Source organism: Zingiber officinale, chromosome 7A (assembly GCF_018446385.1).
Source record: "Zingiber officinale cultivar Zhangliang chromosome 7A, Zo_v1.1, whole genome shotgun sequence".
NCBI lineage: Eukaryota > Viridiplantae > Streptophyta > Magnoliopsida > Zingiberales > Zingiberaceae > Zingiber > Zingiber officinale.
Genome location: NC_055998.1, coordinates 121,622,660 through 121,644,115, shown reverse-complemented (window position 1 = coordinate 121,644,115; position 21,456 = coordinate 121,622,660). Strand labels below are relative to the sequence as shown.

General features: G+C 32.6%; 2 protein-coding genes across 4 annotated transcripts; both read right to left on the bottom strand.

Annotated features, from left to right (window-relative positions):
- Positions 1-249: 249 nt before the first annotated feature.
- Positions 250-13,100, bottom strand: LOC122002265 (phosphoglucomutase, cytoplasmic 2-like). The gene is made up of 18 exons (XM_042557383.1): positions 12,945-13,100; positions 11,352-11,433; positions 9,903-9,958; positions 5,769-5,882; positions 5,581-5,643; positions 4,599-4,718; positions 4,412-4,512; positions 4,116-4,175; positions 3,940-4,039; positions 3,692-3,849; positions 3,520-3,615; positions 3,183-3,246; positions 3,035-3,116; positions 1,993-2,168; positions 1,812-1,888; positions 989-1,121; positions 636-752; positions 250-548 (listed from the first exon to the last, which is right to left on the bottom strand). The coding sequence occupies exons 1-18, from the start codon at positions 13,023-13,025 to the stop codon at positions 477-479; spliced, it is 1,752 nt and encodes a 583-aa protein (XP_042413317.1). The 5' UTR covers positions 13,026-13,100; the 3' UTR covers positions 250-476.
- A 2,062-nt stretch (positions 13,101-15,162) lies between these two features.
- Positions 15,163-20,675, bottom strand: LOC122002264 (U3 small nucleolar ribonucleoprotein protein IMP4-like). Of its 3 annotated transcripts, none has more exons than XR_006117627.1 (10): positions 20,390-20,675; positions 20,222-20,305; positions 20,005-20,114; positions 19,850-19,900; positions 19,365-19,508; positions 19,201-19,290; positions 18,634-18,740; positions 15,680-15,764; positions 15,372-15,544; positions 15,163-15,293 (listed from the first exon to the last, which is right to left on the bottom strand). XR_006117627.1 is itself a non-coding variant. In XM_042557382.1 (9 exons), the coding sequence occupies exons 1-9, from the start codon at positions 20,499-20,501 to the stop codon at positions 15,443-15,445; spliced, it is 885 nt and encodes a 294-aa protein (XP_042413316.1). In that variant the 5' UTR covers positions 20,502-20,675; the 3' UTR covers positions 15,163-15,442. The 3 variants fall into 3 exon arrangements, 1 of the variants encoding a protein (XP_042413316.1); XR_006117626.1 differs by having other exon boundaries at positions 15,163-15,286; XM_042557382.1 differs by having other exon boundaries at positions 15,163-15,544.
- Between the last annotated feature and the right edge of the window lie 781 nt (positions 20,676-21,456).

The window sequence follows — 21,456 nt, the reverse complement described above, 5'->3', positions numbered from 1 at the left end:
GCTACCCTACTTAAACAATTGTCATCCATAAGCATCACATGCTATTGCTTCTAGAAATGACTTCGCATCTATAATGGAACTCTGCAATATAAATTATATAATACCAGAGATGACTCCAATCCACCATGGATCAAAATTCCTTGGATCGAGGTGATTTAGCGTCCTTCATGATAATTCTTAATTGTAGGTGATCCATCTATGGGCATAAAGACGTACCAATGCCATGAAAAACGTTTCGAACACAAGGACTAATTAAAGGGGTTTGACTTTTCGTCACTACCATGAGTGCATCATGAATGTTGCTGTGTATCTTCCATGAGCACCGAGTTTGGTATTGAGCTCTCAAAAATTATTTAAAAAACATATAGAAAGCCATGCTTTCTAGCGCCGAACACAACAGTCGTTGCAGAAAGAAAGGAAGAGATAAATCGCCAAATACTCGAACGTTATTAGTGGCTTGGTCCACTACACTTGTTCTATGTTATCACGGTAGGAGCAGATCGCCCAGTGAATTCTTCCATCTTTGATAGTTTAATGGCCACCTCTACCTGCAACACCAACAGCGTCCGACTCACTATTTGCTTAAGTTCCACGAATGAATTAGGAAAAGGAAAAAACTGCAGCACTTTACTCACTAGTGGAGATAGTGCTTCTTGAGAGTCCCTTCCTGTTTTTGTTGAATCATTCTCGTACTGCTCGATGTAGACTCGGATAGTAGCACCCACAGAACCAGTCCCTGATAGCCGGTATACCTACAATTCACGTCAGATGCAAAAAGATGATACGGTTAACTCGTACCATTGAGAAAGACAACACACTTTCAATTTTAATTGTGCCATACAACAAAAGGCCTTGCACTTCTATTCTACAGAGTCGATGAAATTTAGTAAAATTATAACAAAGAAAAATGAGAACATTCTATGCGAGGAGCTCTTTAAGGCCTGGGTCAGAATATAAAAGCACTCATATGGTAGGTGTTTTAACATACCAGACGTGAACCGTCAGCAAAGAGGAATCGGATGCCTTGATGTTTTGAGATGGAGCCATCGACAGGATCTTTGTATTCAAACTCATCAGCTTGAGCAGCATCTGAAACATCTGATCTTATCTCCTTTATTACCCTAAACAAAATAAGAAACACATGCTTAACGAAATTAAGCGCACATGATTGCTTCCTTTAGAACCGTCCAAAATGAACTATTGATAACCAGTACTACTCTGCTAAACCACATTCCAGTTACTTCTGAAAAGGGCTTCTGAAAAACAGAGAAGAACAAATAAGAGAGCGGCAAATTTAAAAGAGTATGAGGGTTTTGATTCCTAACTACCTTGCAGACAATTGTTTTGGCTAACTTAAAACTAGGTTTCTCTTTTTTGGGTGATCATTCTAGTTAGAAGTCAGTGCACCTTATGTTAATCGATTTCATCAACGGTTCAAAAGTCTCAGGCAAATCATCATCCAAAACTTTTCTCCTTCATTGGACATGAGATATAATTGGCAAGTGTTCGCTACATACATTGAGCACAAATTAGATAACAAAAAAAAAAAAAAAAACCCAGATGAACTGAAAATAGAACTCTTGTTTGTTCTCATATGGGTGAAAATACAAGAAAACAGGTTAGAATCCTCCTGACTCTGAAACTTCCAATTAAAATTTCAGAAAGGAAGAAAGAAGATATAATTTAGACAATACCAAGATCTAGGCATAGGTCCATAGCAAAATAAAATGTCATTAGGTTTGCATTCAAGAAAACAATGATAGGAAATAGCATGATATCTGAATGCTGCAGAAAAAATAAAGTAGCATTACTTGTTAAGATTAGGAAGTGATGCTTGAAGGTTCACCAAATGTGCCATAAGTGCCTTAGCTCCTCCAGCATCAACATTCTTTACCAAAAAACAACATTAAACAAGGGCAATCCGTCACCGAAAAAGAATTTGGCAATATTTGATTCTCCATAGTACCAAGTTTTGCTTGAAACAGCCCGTACCTCATAGTCGTAACGAGTATAATAATGACGTCCATAAGTGGCCCAATGCCCACGAACTATATCCTCAACAGTTATCAGCTTTTTCCCATCTAGATTGTCCTTGTTTTTAAAAGCAAGAATTGAAAGCCAAGCTAAAACAGCCCAAATTCCATCCTTCTCACGAATATGATCAGAGCCTGCCAGCAAAGGCCATCAAAAACAGTGTTTGTAAACCCAGTCCAGACCATGGAGTTAATTTTCTTTTTTAAAGGGAAAAACCAGGTTAAAAAAAACAATAACCAGGAAAACCACTTCTATTCAAATCTAATTTGAACCAAAATATGATAGGTTTACTTGTGATGTATAATTTTTTAAAATCAAGATTGAATATTTACTACTGCATGTTAAAAAATAATCTTGTTTAGGCCATCATAATATATTTGTATTTTATGATGATATACTAGAACAAATGGAAATCTTGTTAAGATATTATTTTATTGAACATAAGTTTTCATATCTTCAAGTAGGTTTATCTTTATTTTAATATTTTGCTAAATTTATATAAAATATGTTGTGTCAAAAACAAATCATATTTAAGATGTCAGTTTTAAAGCCAACAGGGTCTGACCAATTCAACTAATTGAACCCATAGTCATTTTCTCTAATATGTTGGACTCTGCATCTTACCCCTCCATATCTATGTCGCATGATGACAATCCAAGTTAAACTCCACACCCATGTCAAGTACATATATCCAAATTTGAGTAACATAGGCATGTAAACTCCAGTTTGAGTTCGATCTCCAGATGGATGCATAATTATGCATTGGAGTGTGAACAAGGACAATGATTGATCAGCATTTCTCAATAAAAATCCACTCAAAGAAATGACCACTGATCCCCCCTTGAAGATGTACCAAGTTTGCCCCAATAAACATGATATACATGATAACAATATGTTGTGTTTGAAAGCTAGCTAGCAGTTTTTTATTACAAGAATAATGGAAAGACAGCCTACATTTTACAACCAAAATGCATAGAGGGAATAAAAGGATTTAACAAACCTGTCCCAAAGCTCTCTTCACCACAAATTGAACACATTCCAGCATCCATCAAGTTGCCAAAAAATTTCCATCCAGTAGGTACCTGAAATATGCCAGCTTATGTTTTAACTCTTTTTCACAAAAACTTTGATTTCCATGAAATACCCACCTCAAAAAATCTGAGTTTCAGATTCTGTGCCACTACATCAAGAGCAGCAGATGTAGGCATACTCCTGATGACCAGATGAGCAAAGTTAGCAGTGAAGACTAAGGACTCTCGAAAAAGTTGCTAAATATGTGAAATTGTGTGTATCATATGTGATCAATACATCACAGGATATCGTGGCCAAAAAGAATTTTGGTGTTGCATTTTAATTCAGTAATATAAAATATCAATATTTTACTCAGCTGTCTCAGCTTGCAGTAATCATACTTTCAGCATCAGAATAAAATAGCAAAAGACAGATACCGCAGCTGATTATTGCACATGAAAAGAACTTCATTACCTGGCCACCCCTTTCAAACCAGAGGTAAAGTATGGTATAGCATCGACTGCATTGGCAGCAATTATAGCAACAGAGTCTGATGGAGTGACAAAAAACCTAGTGATGCAGGATAAGAACTCTGGATCATCCCCATAGTAGGTTTGCCAATCTTATCTATTGAAACTCAAAATACCTTTTACCAAGGACCATGTTTCTATCAGCATCACCATCAGCAGCTGCACCAAACTCAGGTGGTTCATCTTTAGAGCTTGATTTTCCCAATCCCATTCTTTCAACCAATTCTTTTGCATAGGTCAAGTTAGGATCTGGATGGCCACCTCCAAAGTCTTCCTATTTAACAATGATCAATGCTTAATAGAATATAAGTGCATAATATCAGATTATAAAGTAAGAGATATCACTAAAGAGAAATCAAGAAACCTTAGGCGTGCAATTTAAAAGTGAAGATTCATTTGCACCAAGTTCATCAATGAAAATACGTTTTGCATAAATCCCAGCGACACCATGGAGTGCATCATAGCTGAAAACAGTAGATAACCAAAGTAAGATAAGCAGTGCAAAATCAAAGATACCAGCAAAGAAGTTAAAGTACATACCAGAATGTGAACTTTGGACTCACAAGCAGCTTTTGAATAGACTGGAAGTCAAAAATGGACCTGAAGATAATACATGAATGTAATATATGGAAAATAAAATATTTCAAATTATTTAAAGATATTCCCATTCCAGAGCAACATTCTGTGCACTATAGCATCCTTGCTCCACTATGGTATACATTGATCATCATTAAAAAATTAAAGAAACATCATGAAACAAAGTTCAAAGTATTGCTACAATAAAAAAACCCTAGCATATATATTACCGTACCCACAGTAACAAGACAAAAACTTACTTCATAAGTTTAACATAGTCAGTGGTGGAGTCAAAGACATCCACATCAAATGGACCTTCAGGTCCAGAGAAGCTGCTTACACTTGTAACAGAAATATCAATCTGCAAAATAGTTTACTCGTCATCAAACTTTTATCAATTTTGCAATCAAAGATACCAAAAAGAGAACCGTATAACATAGAACATACATCAGGAAGATCTTCTGCAATGAAATATTCCTTTATTGTTGTAGTATTGGCATAGATCTTGTCAGTGATAGCTTCAGGAGCAGGCCCACCATTTTCCATGTTGTACTTTATTCCAAAATCCTAGTAAAACCAAAGTCCAATTGTTAATTGAACAGATTAAACATCAGTGTCAAAAGAAAGATAAACAAAAAGATTGTAAATATATCAATATCAGAAGTTGCATGAATCACAAGTCATCCAATAGTTGGGAATTGCAGGTGCATTACCTTTTTAATTACCCTTAATACTAAATCTTATGATTTGAAGTTTTAAATAGATTGAACTTGATAAAGCATTATGGATAAAGTGATAACATATAGGTAAAGAAAACATAAAAGAAAATAATATAATAGAAAGAAATCCAACCATTAGGAGTTAGTTGAGAAGTAATTTAATGGTAGAATGTAGATTTGTGACTAATTAATGAAAAATATAAAGACTAAACATGACTACTTTTACATCTAAAAAGAGGACCAGCTAAGACTTCTCATCTTTCAATATTGTATTATGATTTATGATGTCTAGGAAGGCATCCATCCTAGATCTTTCAATTGTGTACTTATGATGTCTAGGAAGCCCTGCCTAAAATATTTGGCGAACAAGTCTCAAACTAATCCAAAAGATAGTACATAGAAAGTTCCTAAGTCCAGGTCCAGGTCCAGCTAGTTCAAAAGATATTATGTAGATTTTAAAAGCTAATGATGGACTGTACTTTCATTGCAAGCCATAGCAAATTGGTTCTCGATTAACTTTACAAGAAGAATAAACAAGCCACAGTTCAAGACATATTACATATCCATCCATATCTTACAACTGGAAGAAAAAAATGTAGCAGCACTCTGCATACCCCATTAAGAAAGCAATGCTGCCACTAGTTAACTAAAAGGCGAGACCAAATAGAATGTTTACATATGGTGAAAAGGCAATATGAAAAGAAATATACCTCATGTGGACCTCCTGGGTTGTGACTTGCGGTCAAGATAAAAGCTCCAGTGGCCTTTGATCCCTGAAGTAAGAGAATCAAAAACCAGGGAATTAATGCATTTTTTATTTTAGCAGGAGAAAAGGCAATAACTCGTCTAAAACCACCATAAAATAGATGTGATTTATAAACAGTAGAGAGGCACTAACATCAGCACCAACTCTTTCACGTATGACTGCAGAAACTGCTGGTGTTGAGAGAAGACTATCTTTTCCAATCCAAACACGTCTAACTCCATTTGCAGCAGCCATCTTAGCAATGATCTGATAGTACACGTGATGAACATTAATTTAATTAGTCTAGCAAATAATTGGATGAAATGTGTTTGCAATAGAATGATAAGAATCTTATATACTCATTGTTTCTCCTCCCTTCACTCTGCAGACTTTTCTAAAATGTCTATATTTCCTAAAATACTCATTGATAAAGTTCAAGATCAATGTTTAAAGCAAATATCGACTGTCAAAAGCAACTTGAACCAATCAAGCAAACTCATCTGCCACCAACTGTAGTTCCATAAAACATCTAGCTCTATGCTACACTATGTACAAAATCCAATTATATTTTTGAAAACCAATAACGACCATTTGTCATATTGAATAAATACTTGAAGCAGTTTAACAGTAATTAAATGGAATGAGTATGACTTAGTTGAGATGTATAAAGTACTATTTTATTATTAAAAAAAATCATTACATCAAATTTGTCGCACTCTACAGGGTACTCTATATAACTCAATTACCTAATGTGGGACCAACCCATCACATAGAAATAATGGAGCTAAAAACTGTATTTTTTGCTCAAGCAGGAGATAGATACTATTTATGTACAACTAATTAAATAAAAAAAAAAGAAAAAAAACAAACTGAATTAGACATTTGATAACAATGAAGATAAAGACGCTATTAGAATAAAAGTTGAGAAGCTTGATGACAGTGCTCTGGATCAAAGGTTGCATTGAACTTGATAACATCTTCAGGAGAGAAATCTTCAAAAGATGAAATTGGTGGAGATCTTGATAAAGTTTCCTTCACAGAAGAAATTTTATTTCTAGGTTTGCAAGGTTGTGATGAAACTTATGAGAAGTTGCAAAATCAAATTGATTGATTATGGTTCCAACATCAACACCTGAGATAAGGAGTTAATATTAGGAGGGAGTAAGGCTCTGGAGTTAATATTAGGAGGGAGACTAAGGCTCTATCTGTTTCACTGAAAATATTTTTCATGTTTTCCAATGTTTGGTCATTGGCGCAATAGAAAATTATGGTTAATGGATATTTTATTTTAACAACCTCTTACCAGGATAAAATTGCATTCAATAAACCTTTCCTAGGACCCCGCATTGGCAAAAGCTTCATGCATCATGTTGCCCTTAATAATCTGGGCTAGATTTTGTGAAAGAAAACAGATTTTTTTTTAATGATGGGCATTCTTTAAAGGAGGATGAATGCCCTTAGAAACAATGGAAATCAATCAATTTGCTTTATTAATAAACTCCTTGTTCTCCAAATTTTATCTTGTTTATGTGCTCTGATCGATTTGAGAAGGCTGATTCATCTTGACAAGCCGAGAAGGATGGGTAGTTCAATAACTCCAAGTGGGCCAGAAATCCGACTGGGCTAGGTAGTATTAGTGGTTGGACAATCTGAGTAGGCTAGAAAAGCGAGTGGAATAAAAGGGCTAGTTGATTCAGGGGGAGGGGGCAGGAGGGTAGTCGAGTCAGATTGGTCTAATTGATTAGTCTGATGGGTCAAGTTGGTCGAGTCGATTGAGTCAGTTTATTTGGATAATTGATCAATTTGTGTGGGTAAGTTGGTTTAGGTGAGTTGGCCCGTTCAAATGGTCTCAGTAGGCCAGACATGTTGCCAAGTCTAACTGTTGGTTGAACCAAACTGCCAACTAAACCTGGATAAGGATTTTTTAGTGAGAACCAAACACAGGAAAATATATATTTACAGATTTTAGGTTTTAGTGGCACGTTGTATAACAAAAAAAATAATCCATTTTCATAGAAAAGTTCTCCTAGAAAAATATTTTCCACAAATAAATTATTTGTTTGCAAACAAATGGATCCTAAGTAGGAGTTAATATAGGAAGGAGAATTAAAGAAAATCAATATAACTCCAACAGATTCGAAGAAGATTATGTAGAATCTTTATTACATAAGGGGTTTCATAATTTTTTGGAACATAAGGAGGTTGTGCAATCCATGGCCTCTTCCTTAAGGGATTGAGATGGAGAGTTAACTATTCTATCATTTAAAAAAATTATTGTCATATTTAAACTTTTAGGATGTGTTTGGTTGAAGGTTATCCTTGATAACCTTATCCATTCAAAGTTATCAACGAAAACTCTATTTGATTTAGGTAATTGGTAATTCCCGAGTAATGATTCTTTCCCGACACATAGGCAAAAGGGGCATGTAACCCAGAATCAGAAAACCTTTTAAAAGTATGATTTTTCTCGATTCTAGAGTCAACAAAATTTTTTTGCCAAAAATATCCTCTGATATTTAAACTTTGGGATAAAAATACCCCTAAAATTTTTATAATGAAAATTTTATTTTAAATTATAAAAACTAAATAAAAAAAATAAAAATATGATATTTTATTAAAAAATAAAGTTGTATTTTTTAAAAAAAAAATAAAAATATATATATATATAGAGAGAGAGAGAGAGAGGGGGGAAAGTTTTAAAAAATACAAAAAGAAGTTAAAAAAAATAAATAATAATAATAATAATATGTATTATTGGTTTTGTAACCGAGGGTAATAAAGTAAAATATTAAACTAGGTTATATATTAAAACCTCCAAACAAACAAGTTTTTGTTGCATTACCTAAGTTAAACCAAACAACATTAGATTATGTTTTATTCCCTATAACCTTAGTTATATGATTATCTGGTAATCACATAACCAAGGTTATACATGATAACTTGAACCAAACACACCCTTAGGATGCGTTTGGTTCGGGGTTATTCTTGATAACCTTGGTTATCCATCCAAAGTTATAAACAAAAACCTTGTTTGGTTTAGGTATTCGATGATTCCCAAGTAATGTTCCATGCCCGACACGTCAACAAAAGGGTCATGTAGCCGGAAATCGGAAATCCTCAAAAAACTAAGGTTTTTGTTGATTCCGGGGTTAACGAATTTTTTTTACCAAAAATACTCTCCGATAAGAAAAAACATGAAAAAAGAGAAAAAATTGTAAAAAAATATTAAAAAATGTAAAAAAAATAAAAAAAAATGTTTTAAAAAATTTAAAAATTAGTTTTTTTTTAAAATAAATAATTTAAAAAAATAAAAATAAAAATAAAAAATAAAAATTTTAAAAAATTTAAAAAGTTTTAAAAAATTTTAAAAAAATTTATAAAAATTTTAAAAAATATAAAAATTTTAAAAATAAAAATAAAATTTAAAATAAAATAAAAAAATAAAATTTAAAATTTAAAAAATGTAAAAAAATATAAATATAAATAATATAAAAATATAAAAACATTAAAAAATAAAAAAACACATAAAAAGTAAAAAAATATACCGGAAAAAGAAAAGTAAAAAAATATTAAAAAATAAATAAATAATAATAATACATAATAATAATAATAATAATAATATTATGTATAGTTGGTTTTGTAACTTAGGATAATACGGTAAAATATTAAATTAGGGTATTCATTAAAACCTTCAAACAAACAAGTTTTTGTTGCATTACCTAAGTTGAACCAAACAACATTTGGTTATGTTTTATTCCCTATAACTTTGGTTATGTGATTACCTAGTAATCACATAACCAAAATTATACATAATGACTTGAACCAAACGCACCCTTAGTACTTAAGAGTATACCCCCATAAATCTAAACTAAATCAAGATGATAAAAACATGTTTCATGAATTAACGTTGGAAATATCATCCAAACATGAAATTGGCTCCTAAGTTAGTCGCTGCCAAATACTGTTCTCACCACCGTCACATCAAAACTGCAATCTTCTCTCACAAGCCTTGCTATACAATTTGTAGGAGTTAGGACAAATAGTAGTTATAGTACATTGGTAACTACCATGAAATCATTTGCAAATAACAACCTCAATAACTCCAATTTTCCTAATTGAAACAGCCCATCAGAATTATCAAAAGATATGAAATCCATACTATAAAAGTTGATTAGTTGTTCAATTTTAAAATGTATTTAGCAACTACAAAACATATATCAAAGAACAGAGTAAAAATTTATGAAACATGCTACGTGCAAGAAAATGTATTTATGTATTAAAGAGTACCTGAACAGCATCCTTTGAGAAATAACGGCCATCCCCTGAAACAACAATAGTAGCCCCTGCACCAACATAGTACGTTAAACTATAATACAGAAAGAATTATTCACTATATAATTTTCAAGCTTAAGTAATTGTTGTTTAAAAGTAATGACTAAATGGAACATCCAAAAAGGATGAGATAGGAACAGAGTCCACAGAAACACTTGGAAGCTTTTCTTTAGTGTCTCCCGGGCATAATTTCAATTTCATTTTAGAGAAAGGTGGAGAGATAATCAGTTTTTATTATATTAAGCAGACAAAAGCTAATAATACTCCTGCTGAAGCTTAGGGTTATATACAAGGGTATCAACAAGTAACCCAATTCAATCCATTGAACTGAGTCATACATTTTAAACATGAGGCCCAACTTGGATAGACTTGGCTAAGGATCTCAACAAATCTTAAATTTTTTTTGTTGAATTAGTCTCATGTTTTGGGTATACCAAATAGATAAAAATACTCAGAGTTAGATTCATATTTTTTGGGGATCAAGTTATTTTTTCCATTGCTAAACATGTATTTATCCATTTCCTAACATAAGTTGGGTTGGTTTATGGCTCTTCAGGTTTAATTAAACAGTCAAAATCAATGTATCCAAGTCTGCGTTTGAGGAACTTTTTGGAAATCTCTGGTCAATTAAAGCAATATTCATCAATGTAATATCAGTGCATGTGGAAGATTATCTTGGAAATTAAGTAAATCACTTTATTGTCATGGAGGCATAGACTAATGCTAAGAGGTTTCTTTCATGCCCCAAAGCAAAAAGTGTATTTACTGGCCATATTGTACCATGTAGATCTGTTGTAAACCACGCACACCCTACAAGCAGTTTCAATGAATTATGTTTATGGGAAGGAGAAAATGACGCTACCTCCTCAGAAAGCCACAATTAATCTGTGCAAATTGTTGCATAATGTAGTAGAGCATGATACTGAAGTGAGCTGTTAATATTATAATTTTTGTCCATGTTATTATGGCTCTCATCCAGGACTCCACCTTTAAATTTATTTTGTATGTTAATTTGTATTGAAAAGTCCAAATTAACCCAAGGAAAACAGTTTAGATTATCTGTCCAATATGAAATTATCAGTCAATACTCAATTTCATGTTACAACAATAACAAGCTTTGAATTCCAATGGCCAAGGGTTAGCTACATGGATCTTTTCCATCCATTAAGCTTTGTGTAAACCCAAATCTGAATAGTCAGCTTTCTTACATTCTTTTAGTACAATATAAATGATAGAGAGTAAACATCCAGAATAGCAATTTTGAACTAAAGCTAGAATCTAAAGGGGGTGTAAATGAATAAAGTATGCAAACTAGCACCATCTTACACTACAAATTACATTAAAATTGTTCAGGACTTACTACTGGAGCAACAATTAAGCAAGATATAAGTAAAAAAAATGTACCCTTGACTTTATCTGCAGGAAGAGCATTAAAAGTCGATTGAACAAAGTTGTGAAGGTAATGTGGCTGCTTAAAAACTGTCACCTGTAAGCGAGTCAGAGTATACAGGTTAAGAATAATTTACTTCAGAAAGTATATCATGTTCCATCAGAAATCCTAATGGTCTCATTTATTGGACAAACAGGAGACAATTTATGGAGACCAATAGCACTCATATCCCTGACATTCTGCTCAAAGAATTATGAATTTTAACAATATTGAACTCACTCAAATTTTGTATAATAACTTTGATTTTTTTTTTTAAATTTAGTTTGTCATTATAACATAATGTTCCTTTTTTGCTATCCTAGAAAGCTGTTATGCCACTTTTACAGACTTTTACAGAAAACACACTTTGTGTTAACTATATATCTGCCTAGTAAATGATCAAGACCAGAGCTCCAAAGCACAAGGATCATCAACCTTTGAGCTAAAAAATATAGCAGATGCAGGAAAAAAAAAAATAACAACCACATTGGACAATTCAATGGCATCTAACATGACGATCAGAATTATAAGCATATATTTGTATGATAAATAAGACAGTTGTTATGCTATGATTATAGAGTGACTTCAACTTCTAGTTTTTTCTTAATGTAGGAAAAAAATGGAAAGAGAGTTGCAAATGCTGGAAGATAAGTTAGGCATGAAATCACACTTTATAGAAAGTAATTAGTACTGATCTCCATAACAACCTTACACAGCAACTGCAAAATAGTATCCTTTCTCAAACACTCTCCAAACTCCGACCAGACAATAAGAGCTACTAGATTGATCAGTGCGTAACACACACAAAACGACTGTGCAATATAACTCACGAAAGAAGAAAAGAAACCAAAAAGACAAAGGGGGGGGGGGGGGGGGGGGCGGGGGGAGAGAGAATCCAAGAACAATAAGATCGATGCAAAATCCATGGTCTCGCCATTTATCCACGTCATATTCGGAAACCAAAGCCGAACAAGATCTGCCACGATCTGGAGAAACTTATATAATACGAATATGCTGAAAGTTCATCTAGTCAAAATAGGCATAGCAAATCCAAGAACAGGTAGATCCAAGTACAAATAATAGCATATACAAGAGTCTATGGCATTGATCTGAATCAGAAACCAAAACCATATCACGAGCCTACGACATTGACCTGAACATAATCAGAAGCTACGTAACCCACTCGCAATAACGGAAAAGGAGAAGAAAAAAAAATTCAACGAACAAGCCAAGCGATCTATCACTTTAGATCATCAAAGCTACGGTGAATTAGAGACCAAAGACGAAACCACACAAATCAACAGCTCAGATGCTAACTAGAACCTGAATCAAAAAGGAAAATTCTCACTATCGCCATCAAAACAAGATCACCACGATCCAACGAAGTCGCAAACTGCACGAACAATCCAAAATCTAGACCACTACAAGCTAAAAAAATATGAAGGAAAAAAAAAAAGCAATCCAAGAACATGCATATAGAAACAAGCTAATCGCAGTTCTGTGCGATAACAACCACCAGAACCAGATCTGCAGAGGAGGAACGAAAAGAAGATCGATCGACTACACACCTTCTTCCTGAGGCCGGAAGTGCCGGGCTTTTGTCCGTCGAAAGGGGTGGTTTCTTTTCGTGTCACCGTGAACACCACCATGGTGATGAGAGAGAGAGAGAGATAGTGGAGACGAGAGCGGAGAGGAATCGGATCGATGCGGACGAGAAGGAAATATGAGCATAATATAGAGGATATAGCGCTTCCGCTTCGCTCCACGGACACAGACCAAGTAGCGGTTCTCCGCTCCCGGATCATGGCTCAAATGGGCCTCTTTGTGGGCCTTAAAATTAAAAATGCGCATCAAGCGTTTTTTGAAAAAACACATCTTGTGAAGATGAATTTGATCCGTTAAAAATATAAGAACATATACTCTATTGATTGCTCTCAATTATTTGCATATTTAGGGTATAAAAAAAAGAAGTTTGGCAAATTGGATATGTTTTCGTGTCCTAGAACAAGTTTAATTCCCTATCCACCGGATATTATTCTCTTGACAACAACACACCTTTTCTTTAAAAAAACAATCTTTATCTCATCTTTCTTTTGATAAAGTTTAAGTTTGTGAAAGTGTTAGGTCAATGAAAGTGAACATGGTTCCCGTTTGTGTTTTCTTATGGGCAATGTTTATGGAGATAACAAGTGCGTTTATTTCAGTGGGTGTTACACTATTTAATTAGTTTGTCTCAATCAATATCTAACCACTTGTTAGCGTGGATGATACCATATTCAATCGGCTAGCACCAAACGACTCATTAAAACTTAATAGATCAATCAAATTTTTATTATTAAAATCAATTAATTCGATAAACTAAATTGATTTTTTTTAAAATAAAATAAAATAAATACTTTTAATATTTTTATTATTTTATAAAAAACAATTGAATGGATTTACAAAATTTAAAATCAACAACCAAACTAATTTAACCAAAATAACTAATGTTTTTATAAAAAAAACTCAATCTTTCAAATAAATAAAATTAAATTTCTAAATTAATTTGATTGGATAGATTATTTTGATTTGACTAATGTTTCGCTAACCCACCGTTTGTTTAAAAAAAACAAGTGAAAAGATTTAAATGTAGATGGGCTGAATCATCCGGTCGTGCAACATGAAACATCCCATACAAATTAAGACTCGACAAACAATGATTCAGTGTGTAAAGTAGCTAAGTCACTTACGAACCATTCAGATATTGATTGAAAAAATAATTCGTTCCATTAAATTAATAAGTCCGATTAAATTAATAAGTCGAGTATGAACCTAATTAACGAGCTGATTTTGAACCTAATTTCAAATTCGAAAATATTATTGAGTTGAACTCAAACTTAACCGTATTTGATTCGTCAGTTCACGAACATGTTCATTAAGAAGTTCACGAACGTATTCAATAATAGGCTTACGAATATGTTCATTAAGAGATTCATTTACCTTATTATATATATACAAACTCGAACTAAACTTTAATTTTTAAATAAACTTTTTTCAAACCTAGCTCGAACTATTTAATTTTATTATGAACCAAGCACAAACTTAAGAACTAAAGCTCCGCTCAAGTTGAGCTTGAACCTAAGGATAACAAACTGAGCCCAAACTTGAGCCTCTTATTGTTCAACTTAGCTCAGTTCAATTATACTCCTAACAATAAAGCAACCTTTATAAGTGAGACAATGATTAAATACTCTAACGAATAATTAAAAAATTTTAAGCCAAATTCTAACTATTTAATTTTATTACGAATCAAGCTCGAACTTAAGAATTAAAGTTTGAATCAAACTTGAACTTAAGGATAATGAACCAAGCCCGAACTCAAACCTCTTAAAGTTCAAATTGACTCGATTCAATTACACCCCTAACAATGAAACAACATTTATAAGTGAGACAATAATTAAATCCTCTAACAAATAATCAAAAAATCTAAAATTAAAATCTCAACTACTATACATTTCAAGACATTTTCCCTCCTTAGAAAGCAAATCTGAAAACATTAACCATCTGAATAGACATTCATAAACACTTTTCAATTTATCTTGATGACCAATAAAAAAATAAAAAAAAATCCATAGAATTACAAAAAAAAAATTATCTGACACTCAAACTGTTATCTAGCATTTAAGATTCAAATCCCATATACGATCCACAAGCAAATATATTCCTCTACAAACCTAAAAACGCTAACCACTCCGAATAAATAATCACTAGCCCTTGTCAATCAAGATCTTGATGATTAGTGAAAACTTTAATAAAACTAAATTGATCTCCTTCAAAATTAATCAGGATCACAAGAACCGGATTATTAAAAAAAATGATCGTAGATTTTAGTTCGTCATTTCTTTTCCAAATGTAACGTGTCATCCACGGCCTGCATACTAAAAATATAAAATTAGAAAAGTAAAATGGAACTGATAATACACTGAGATACTATACTGATGGATTCAGGTTATAACAGTTAATGAAGCTCTGGTGTTGTTTGAAGAAGATGAAATGAAACAGGATACGTAGATTTCAGTGTTATGACTTAAGCTCCAAGAACATTTTGCTTCTTAGCAGTGTTCATATACGGCCTGAGGACCCATTCTTTCTGAGCTTCATTTTGTTGATCGACCGTCCCAAGAATTATCTGTAGGGAAGTAGTTTTATAAAAAAAAAAAAAAAAGAGCATCATCAGTTGGCGGCCAAGGAACTCATTGAACTAACATTATGCTTTGGAAATAGGAGACCTGAACAAGATTGAACCGAGGGGGGAAAATACTACCTGATAAAGCCGTAATTCAAATCGAGGGCCCACCTCCTTTAGTTCGACCGATTTAGGGCCACCGTGTTTCTCATACACATGATGCCTGGTTCAGAAAAAGAAACAGTCAATCATCCGATAGTGCAGATCGGGACTCTAGCAGAAACATATACATCTCCTTTAAATGGCATAGGTTGTTGATCAATGAAACATCTTTGCTCAATTGACTTCAAAATATCAAATGGTAATTAATGAAACAACAGGCTGAACGAAAAGAATGTATATACATATTAGAAGTTGATCGAGCAACTCAATCACTACCTGAAGTGTATCGAGTTTAAGAATACAGGACAGAAATTATAAGGCAGATATCCAAACATGCGGATCAGATAGTGTGTGATTCGCAGATAAGTATTTCACAAACCTATATCCCAAAAGAAAGAAAAATCCCATAACACATATTGTAATTGAAATAAGAGGAATCTCATATTTGATCAAAATTGTGTAGTTTTAAACATCGAATAACTGGGACTGCCAGCGTTATAATTCAGAACAATCAAGTATTTCAGATCAGCTACCTGAATCCTTTGAACTGTATACAAAGCTATACTAGTGGCAATTGAAAAAAGGAGGAATGCCATATATTTTTATAAAAAATCTTTATTTTTAACCATAGAAAATACTGAGATTGGCTATGGAGTTATCATTCAAAACAATATTCATCATCAAACTGTAATTGTCCAAACTTTATCCTTCCATAAAGCTCTATGGAAGACTATATTACAAGTATTTTTGGAATATATTAAAGAATTTTTTATTGCATTTAACTAATATTTTCTTTAGTCGTTGAAATACACCTTATGCCTTCCACATCAATGCCTTTGCCTATTTTACCATGTACTAGACCAAAACTCAAGCTTCATGGAAAATACCCAAAATGAGTTTTAGATTCCATAAGAAAATGGATGTAAAGAATTAAAATTTGGCCAAATTGAAATCCAAAAAAGATGAAATAGATTAAAATTTGGTTGAATCAACAGAAAATTCAAGGATTTAGCAAATAGTTTGCTGACCCATCATGAATTCTAGCAAACACAGAGATTGTGTCTACTCAAGTGTCTTAAATTCTAACTTAAAATTTTCAAGCTTGTGTCCACTCAAGATTGTTACAATATTACAATATTGTAATCTAGACTGAGAGTCTTGTCTCTCCCTCACACACAGTTGATTGAGAGAAATTAATGTTGATTTGAACAAATTTTGATTCAGATGTGATTTACATCACATCTAAATCTCTATAAAATGAAATATTTAATAATAATCAAACAATATCAAATATGATTTTAATGATTGCTATTAACACATTTTTATTGTACTTTTGTTATAATACATTTTTAATATTGATTGATTTGATATTAATAGATATGATTTATTAATTACTAAACATTGCATTTATATTAATGATCTATTATTACCTAATATTTCTAACCTATGCTTTTATTAACAAACAATAATATAATATTATTAACTTGAAAATGATATCATATACCATTACTATATTGTCATAATATATTTTTGTATTACTAATCGAACAATAATATTTGCGTGCGCGCGCACAGGCATATATATATATATATATAGAGAGAGAGAGAGAGAGAGAGAGAGAGATTTGATATGCTGTGGACCTTTTGCTGCGGATTCGTTCGGACTTTACTCGGGGTGCCTGGAATTGATCCAGGCGTCCGTGCGTGACATGGTCAAGGCACCTAGATTCATTCAATAAGTTTTTTTTTGTTTTGGGATATATTATATGTATTTAGGGTTCACAATTTTAGGATTTAAGAATTGGGTTATAAAGGATTTGGGCCGATACAATTTTCTCTCTAGAGTTCAGGCTTCCCTCTTGGGTTATAGTGTTCAAAATTAAAAATTCTAGATGCTTAGAGGGTATATTATATGTATATAGGGTTTAAGATTTTAGGATTTTAGAATTCAGGGTAAATTCTAATAAGATTTTCCCTCTAGGGTTCAGACTTTCCAATTGGATAATAGTGTTCAAGATAAAAAAATTTTAGATGCTCACGGGATATAGTGTTCATCTTTAAGGAAATGTTGGTTTTAAAAAAAAATTGAATCCAGGCGCCTGTGGTGCGGACAAACTCACGGCGTATGGTTTAGATGCTCACGGGGTATAGTGTTCATCTTTAAGGAAATATTGATTTTAAAAAAAAAATGAATCTAAGCGCCTGTGGCGTGGACAAACTCACGGCGTATGGTAATATATATATATATATATATATATATATATATATAAGAGAGAGAAAAAAAAATGTTATGCTGCATATCTCTCCTTCCACACCCCACGAGCACCTAAAATTTTTTCCTTATTTGATTTTTTTTTGCTTAATACTATAACTCAACCCCTAAATCCTAAAAGTAAAATCTTATTAGCATAACCGAGAGCTTAAAAATAATAAAAATCACCGTGAACAATGCTATAAGCATCGCCTATGTTGGGCGCCCAGGATAAAAAAACTTTTATATATATATAGTTTAGTATCTAACATATGAAACTATTATTTTGTTATTTCTAAATGATTCTAATTTCATCAATCCTACCAATTTGAAATAACCTACTTTAAAGTTTTTTTTCATTCAATTCCAATACCAATTTTGACAAGAATGTATAGGAGCTACAACTAATTGCTATTATTTTATCAACTCTTGGAGTAACAATTCTAACACACTATGTGAAATCCATTCATTAAATACATCAAAAAGAGAAAGAATTACTGTTCAACTGTAGATTTATACAGATTGTAGAGTTCACTCGAAAACCACTGCATGATAGATACCCCTTTATCTACACATAAATGTTTTATGTCTAAACATCAGAAAGTAGGGTACGAGTAAAATGCCTAAACCAGAGTCAGATAATGAAAATCAAAGAATAAATTGTGAAGGCCAAGGAGTACCTGAACGAGATGTAATCAGACTTGTTGGCAAATGTGATTATTCGTTTAGTTTCAGGTTTAGGCACAGGAAAGAGATGTTTAAGGATGTTTGCAGTCCTTTGACCAAGCTGTAGTTATTCACAATGAAGCAAAACAAGTCTAAGAAAAAAAGAGTATTTATGCCAATGCAGAAAGTTAAAGAAAGATAAAGCAACACAAATGTGCACTGCACAAAATATCCATCTCCGCAAAATTTTCAATGAAACAAGATATTAATGAACAGTCTTTTCACTAATAGCTCTCCCAATATGTCCAAGGCTCATCCTTTCCCACTCTTCAAACTAATGCTACTAAAATGAATTTGTATGAAGTCTAAATCATCTAAAAGCACAAATCACTGCTAACAATATGAGCACGCAAGGTTAGCATGTCAATTGCCGAATGGTTTGAGGTTTTTCTATTTCAATGACAGTTTCATCTTCAGGGTAGCTTTATAAACCAATATAATCTATACTAGCAATAAGGATAAAATTAGCCAATAAAATTCGACCTTCCAAAAAAAAGAAAGAAGATAGATTAAGGGCATACTTTGCTTGAAAAATTGTCCAGAATCAGGTGAGGATAAGCCTCAGACATTGTCCCCATTGCTTTTTTGTCTTTGATATCATGCCTGGTCACCTACAGACAAGGAAATGTACAGATGTTTCAAAAATGTACAAACTGTGCAAGATACAAAATTTACTTCTACATACCACATTCAGCAACTCAAAGAATGCAGTTGGACCAAAGGGCAAGTGGCAAATGACCAAATTATCAGGCTCACCACGATGTTCATGCACAAAAATAACATCTGTATATTCATGCGCTCGGCAAAACTCAATAATTTCTGAGATCACCTACAGAACAATGTATAACTGTGTCAATTGACAACAAGAAAATATTTATAAAAACATCCAACAAATAAATATCAATCTCTAACAATATAGATTTTTTTTTTAAAAAAAATGGCACTATGAAGTTTATTTTTTAAACAAGGTTCAAATCATAAAAATGAGGATGACCATGCTATGCAATGGATTCCCATATCCTTAGGGTTAATAAATTTCATCCCACAAACAAAATGTCAACAAGTATGGCAAAATAAATGAGTTAATTTGTAAAAAGCAATAACTAAATACAATGACACTTATAAGTGAATGCCTCAGTTTTATACTTACAGAAGAATTGAGGAACATACCTGACTACCACGGTTCATTCTCGCTGCGTTGGGAAACACCAATTTTAATTCCTAAATGAATAACATAATCACGTCAAACTTAAGGGCAGAGGTTTGATGCTTCTACGAAACAGCACCAGGTGAAATATGACTATTGGGAGGGTACAGAAACACACTTTAACAAACTGACCAAGACGCTGGCTTGGCTCACGAGATGTAGTCAACAAAATCTTTGGATCCTTTTCTGATGCGGTGGCATACTCATCGTCTATATGTGTTTTTTGAACTACAAGGAAAAAAAAGAAAAAGAAAAAGAAAAGCGAGAGCTTTCAATTACCATAAACTTAGTGATTCTGACCAAGACAATATCGATAGACACCGGAAGAGCAGAACCTGCAGTGTATTCATCCTCGAGGTCGATCTCTTGGCGGAGCGCAGCCTCTTCATTCCTCAGCTCGGTAGGAATAGGCTTCCCCTCTGTCATGGAACAAAATCCTCCGGATTAAAAAAAAACCTTCGAGGGCTTATTTAAATTCTACGAGGAAGGATAAATACAGAAACCTTCGAGGGCTTCTCGGATCTTCCGCTTCTTCTCGTAGTACTCGCGTTCCTTCCCTTCCAAGCTCTTTCTGTAGAGGTACTCCATCCTCAGCCTTGTGTTTCGCTTCAACATCTCTCACAGTAAAGTGAAAATGAACGATGAGCCAGCGGCGTTCGTCGGCGTGAGGCGGCGGAGGCGGCGTTCGTCGGCGAAGGCGGCAGCGTTAGGCGGCGAAGAACAAAACCCCTAAAAACCTAAACGCCTAGCTGATTAGGTTAAATCACATTGTATTTTTCTATATTTTTAGATTTATTATATTTGGTTTCGCCAAAAACAAAAATTTGTCAATTTCTTTATATTAAAACAAATTATAATTTTAGCTAAAAAAATATATTTTTCATTTAAGAATAATTCATTTAAAATTAAAGGAAAAGTCAAACGGATTTCAAAATTCGGTAAAATGAAATTATCCGAACTTAATGAACCCAACCGAATGATTAAATTTAAAAATGCAGTTCAATTAATTTAGTTTTTAATATTTTTTTAATTTAATTTGATTTCCAGTTAATTAGATTTAATTTCAGTTTTAAACTGACTAAAGGGAATATAAATATTAATTTAATTATTTTAAAAAATATAAATAAATAAATAAAATCTAGATTTTTTTAAATTAAAATTGAATAAAATTTTAATTAATTCGATTGAAAAATCGAATTAATTAATAATTTCTGGGTTTAATTTTCATAAAAAATATTGATTTGTTTAATTTTTAGTCTATTTAATTCAGTCATCGAATATTTAATCCTAAATATAAAGACGGTAAGATTTTACTTTAAAAAAATACAAATTTGATACGATGCTATTTAGTTTTTGATGACAGAAAAAAAACAAAAAAAAGTTAGGGAAAAAATTCTGATCATTTATTTCACACTATTTACATATTTTCTTGTTGTAATTGTCACAGCCGACATCACTAATAGTTATAATAAATATAATAAAAAAAATAAAAAGAATTAATAATAATAATAATAATAAATAAAATAAAAATTAATTACATATGAATGATAATATAATAAAGATAAATTCC

What these genes read in the sequence shown, in the direction of transcription:
- LOC122002265 (XM_042557383.1), bottom strand. Translation starts at nt 13,025, where the DNA reads ATGGTGGTGTTCACGGTGACACGAAAAGAAACCACCCCTTTCGACGGA. An exon ending in CTTCCGGCCTCAGGAAGAAG is followed by an intron (nt 11,434 to 12,944) that starts GTGTGTAGTCGA and finishes ACTCGCTTACAG; the next exon opens with GTGACAGTTTTTAAGCAGCC. An exon ending in AGTCCAAAGTTCACATTCTG is followed by an intron (nt 4,040 to 4,115) that starts GTATGTACTTTA and finishes TACTGTTTTCAG; the next exon opens with CTATGATGCACTCCATGGTG.
- LOC122002264 (XM_042557382.1), bottom strand. Translation starts at nt 20,501, where the DNA reads ATGTTGAAGCGAAACACAAGGCTGAGGATGGAGTACCTCTACAGAAAG. An exon ending in GATCCGAGAAGCCCTCGAAG is followed by an intron (nt 20,306 to 20,389) that starts GTTTCTGTATTT and finishes GTTCCATGACAG; the next exon opens with AGGGGAAGCCTATTCCTACC. An exon ending in TCTGATTACATCTCGTTCAG is followed by an intron (nt 15,765 to 18,633) that starts GTACTCCTTGGC and finishes TTTCTGAACCAG; the next exon opens with GCATCATGTGTATGAGAAAC.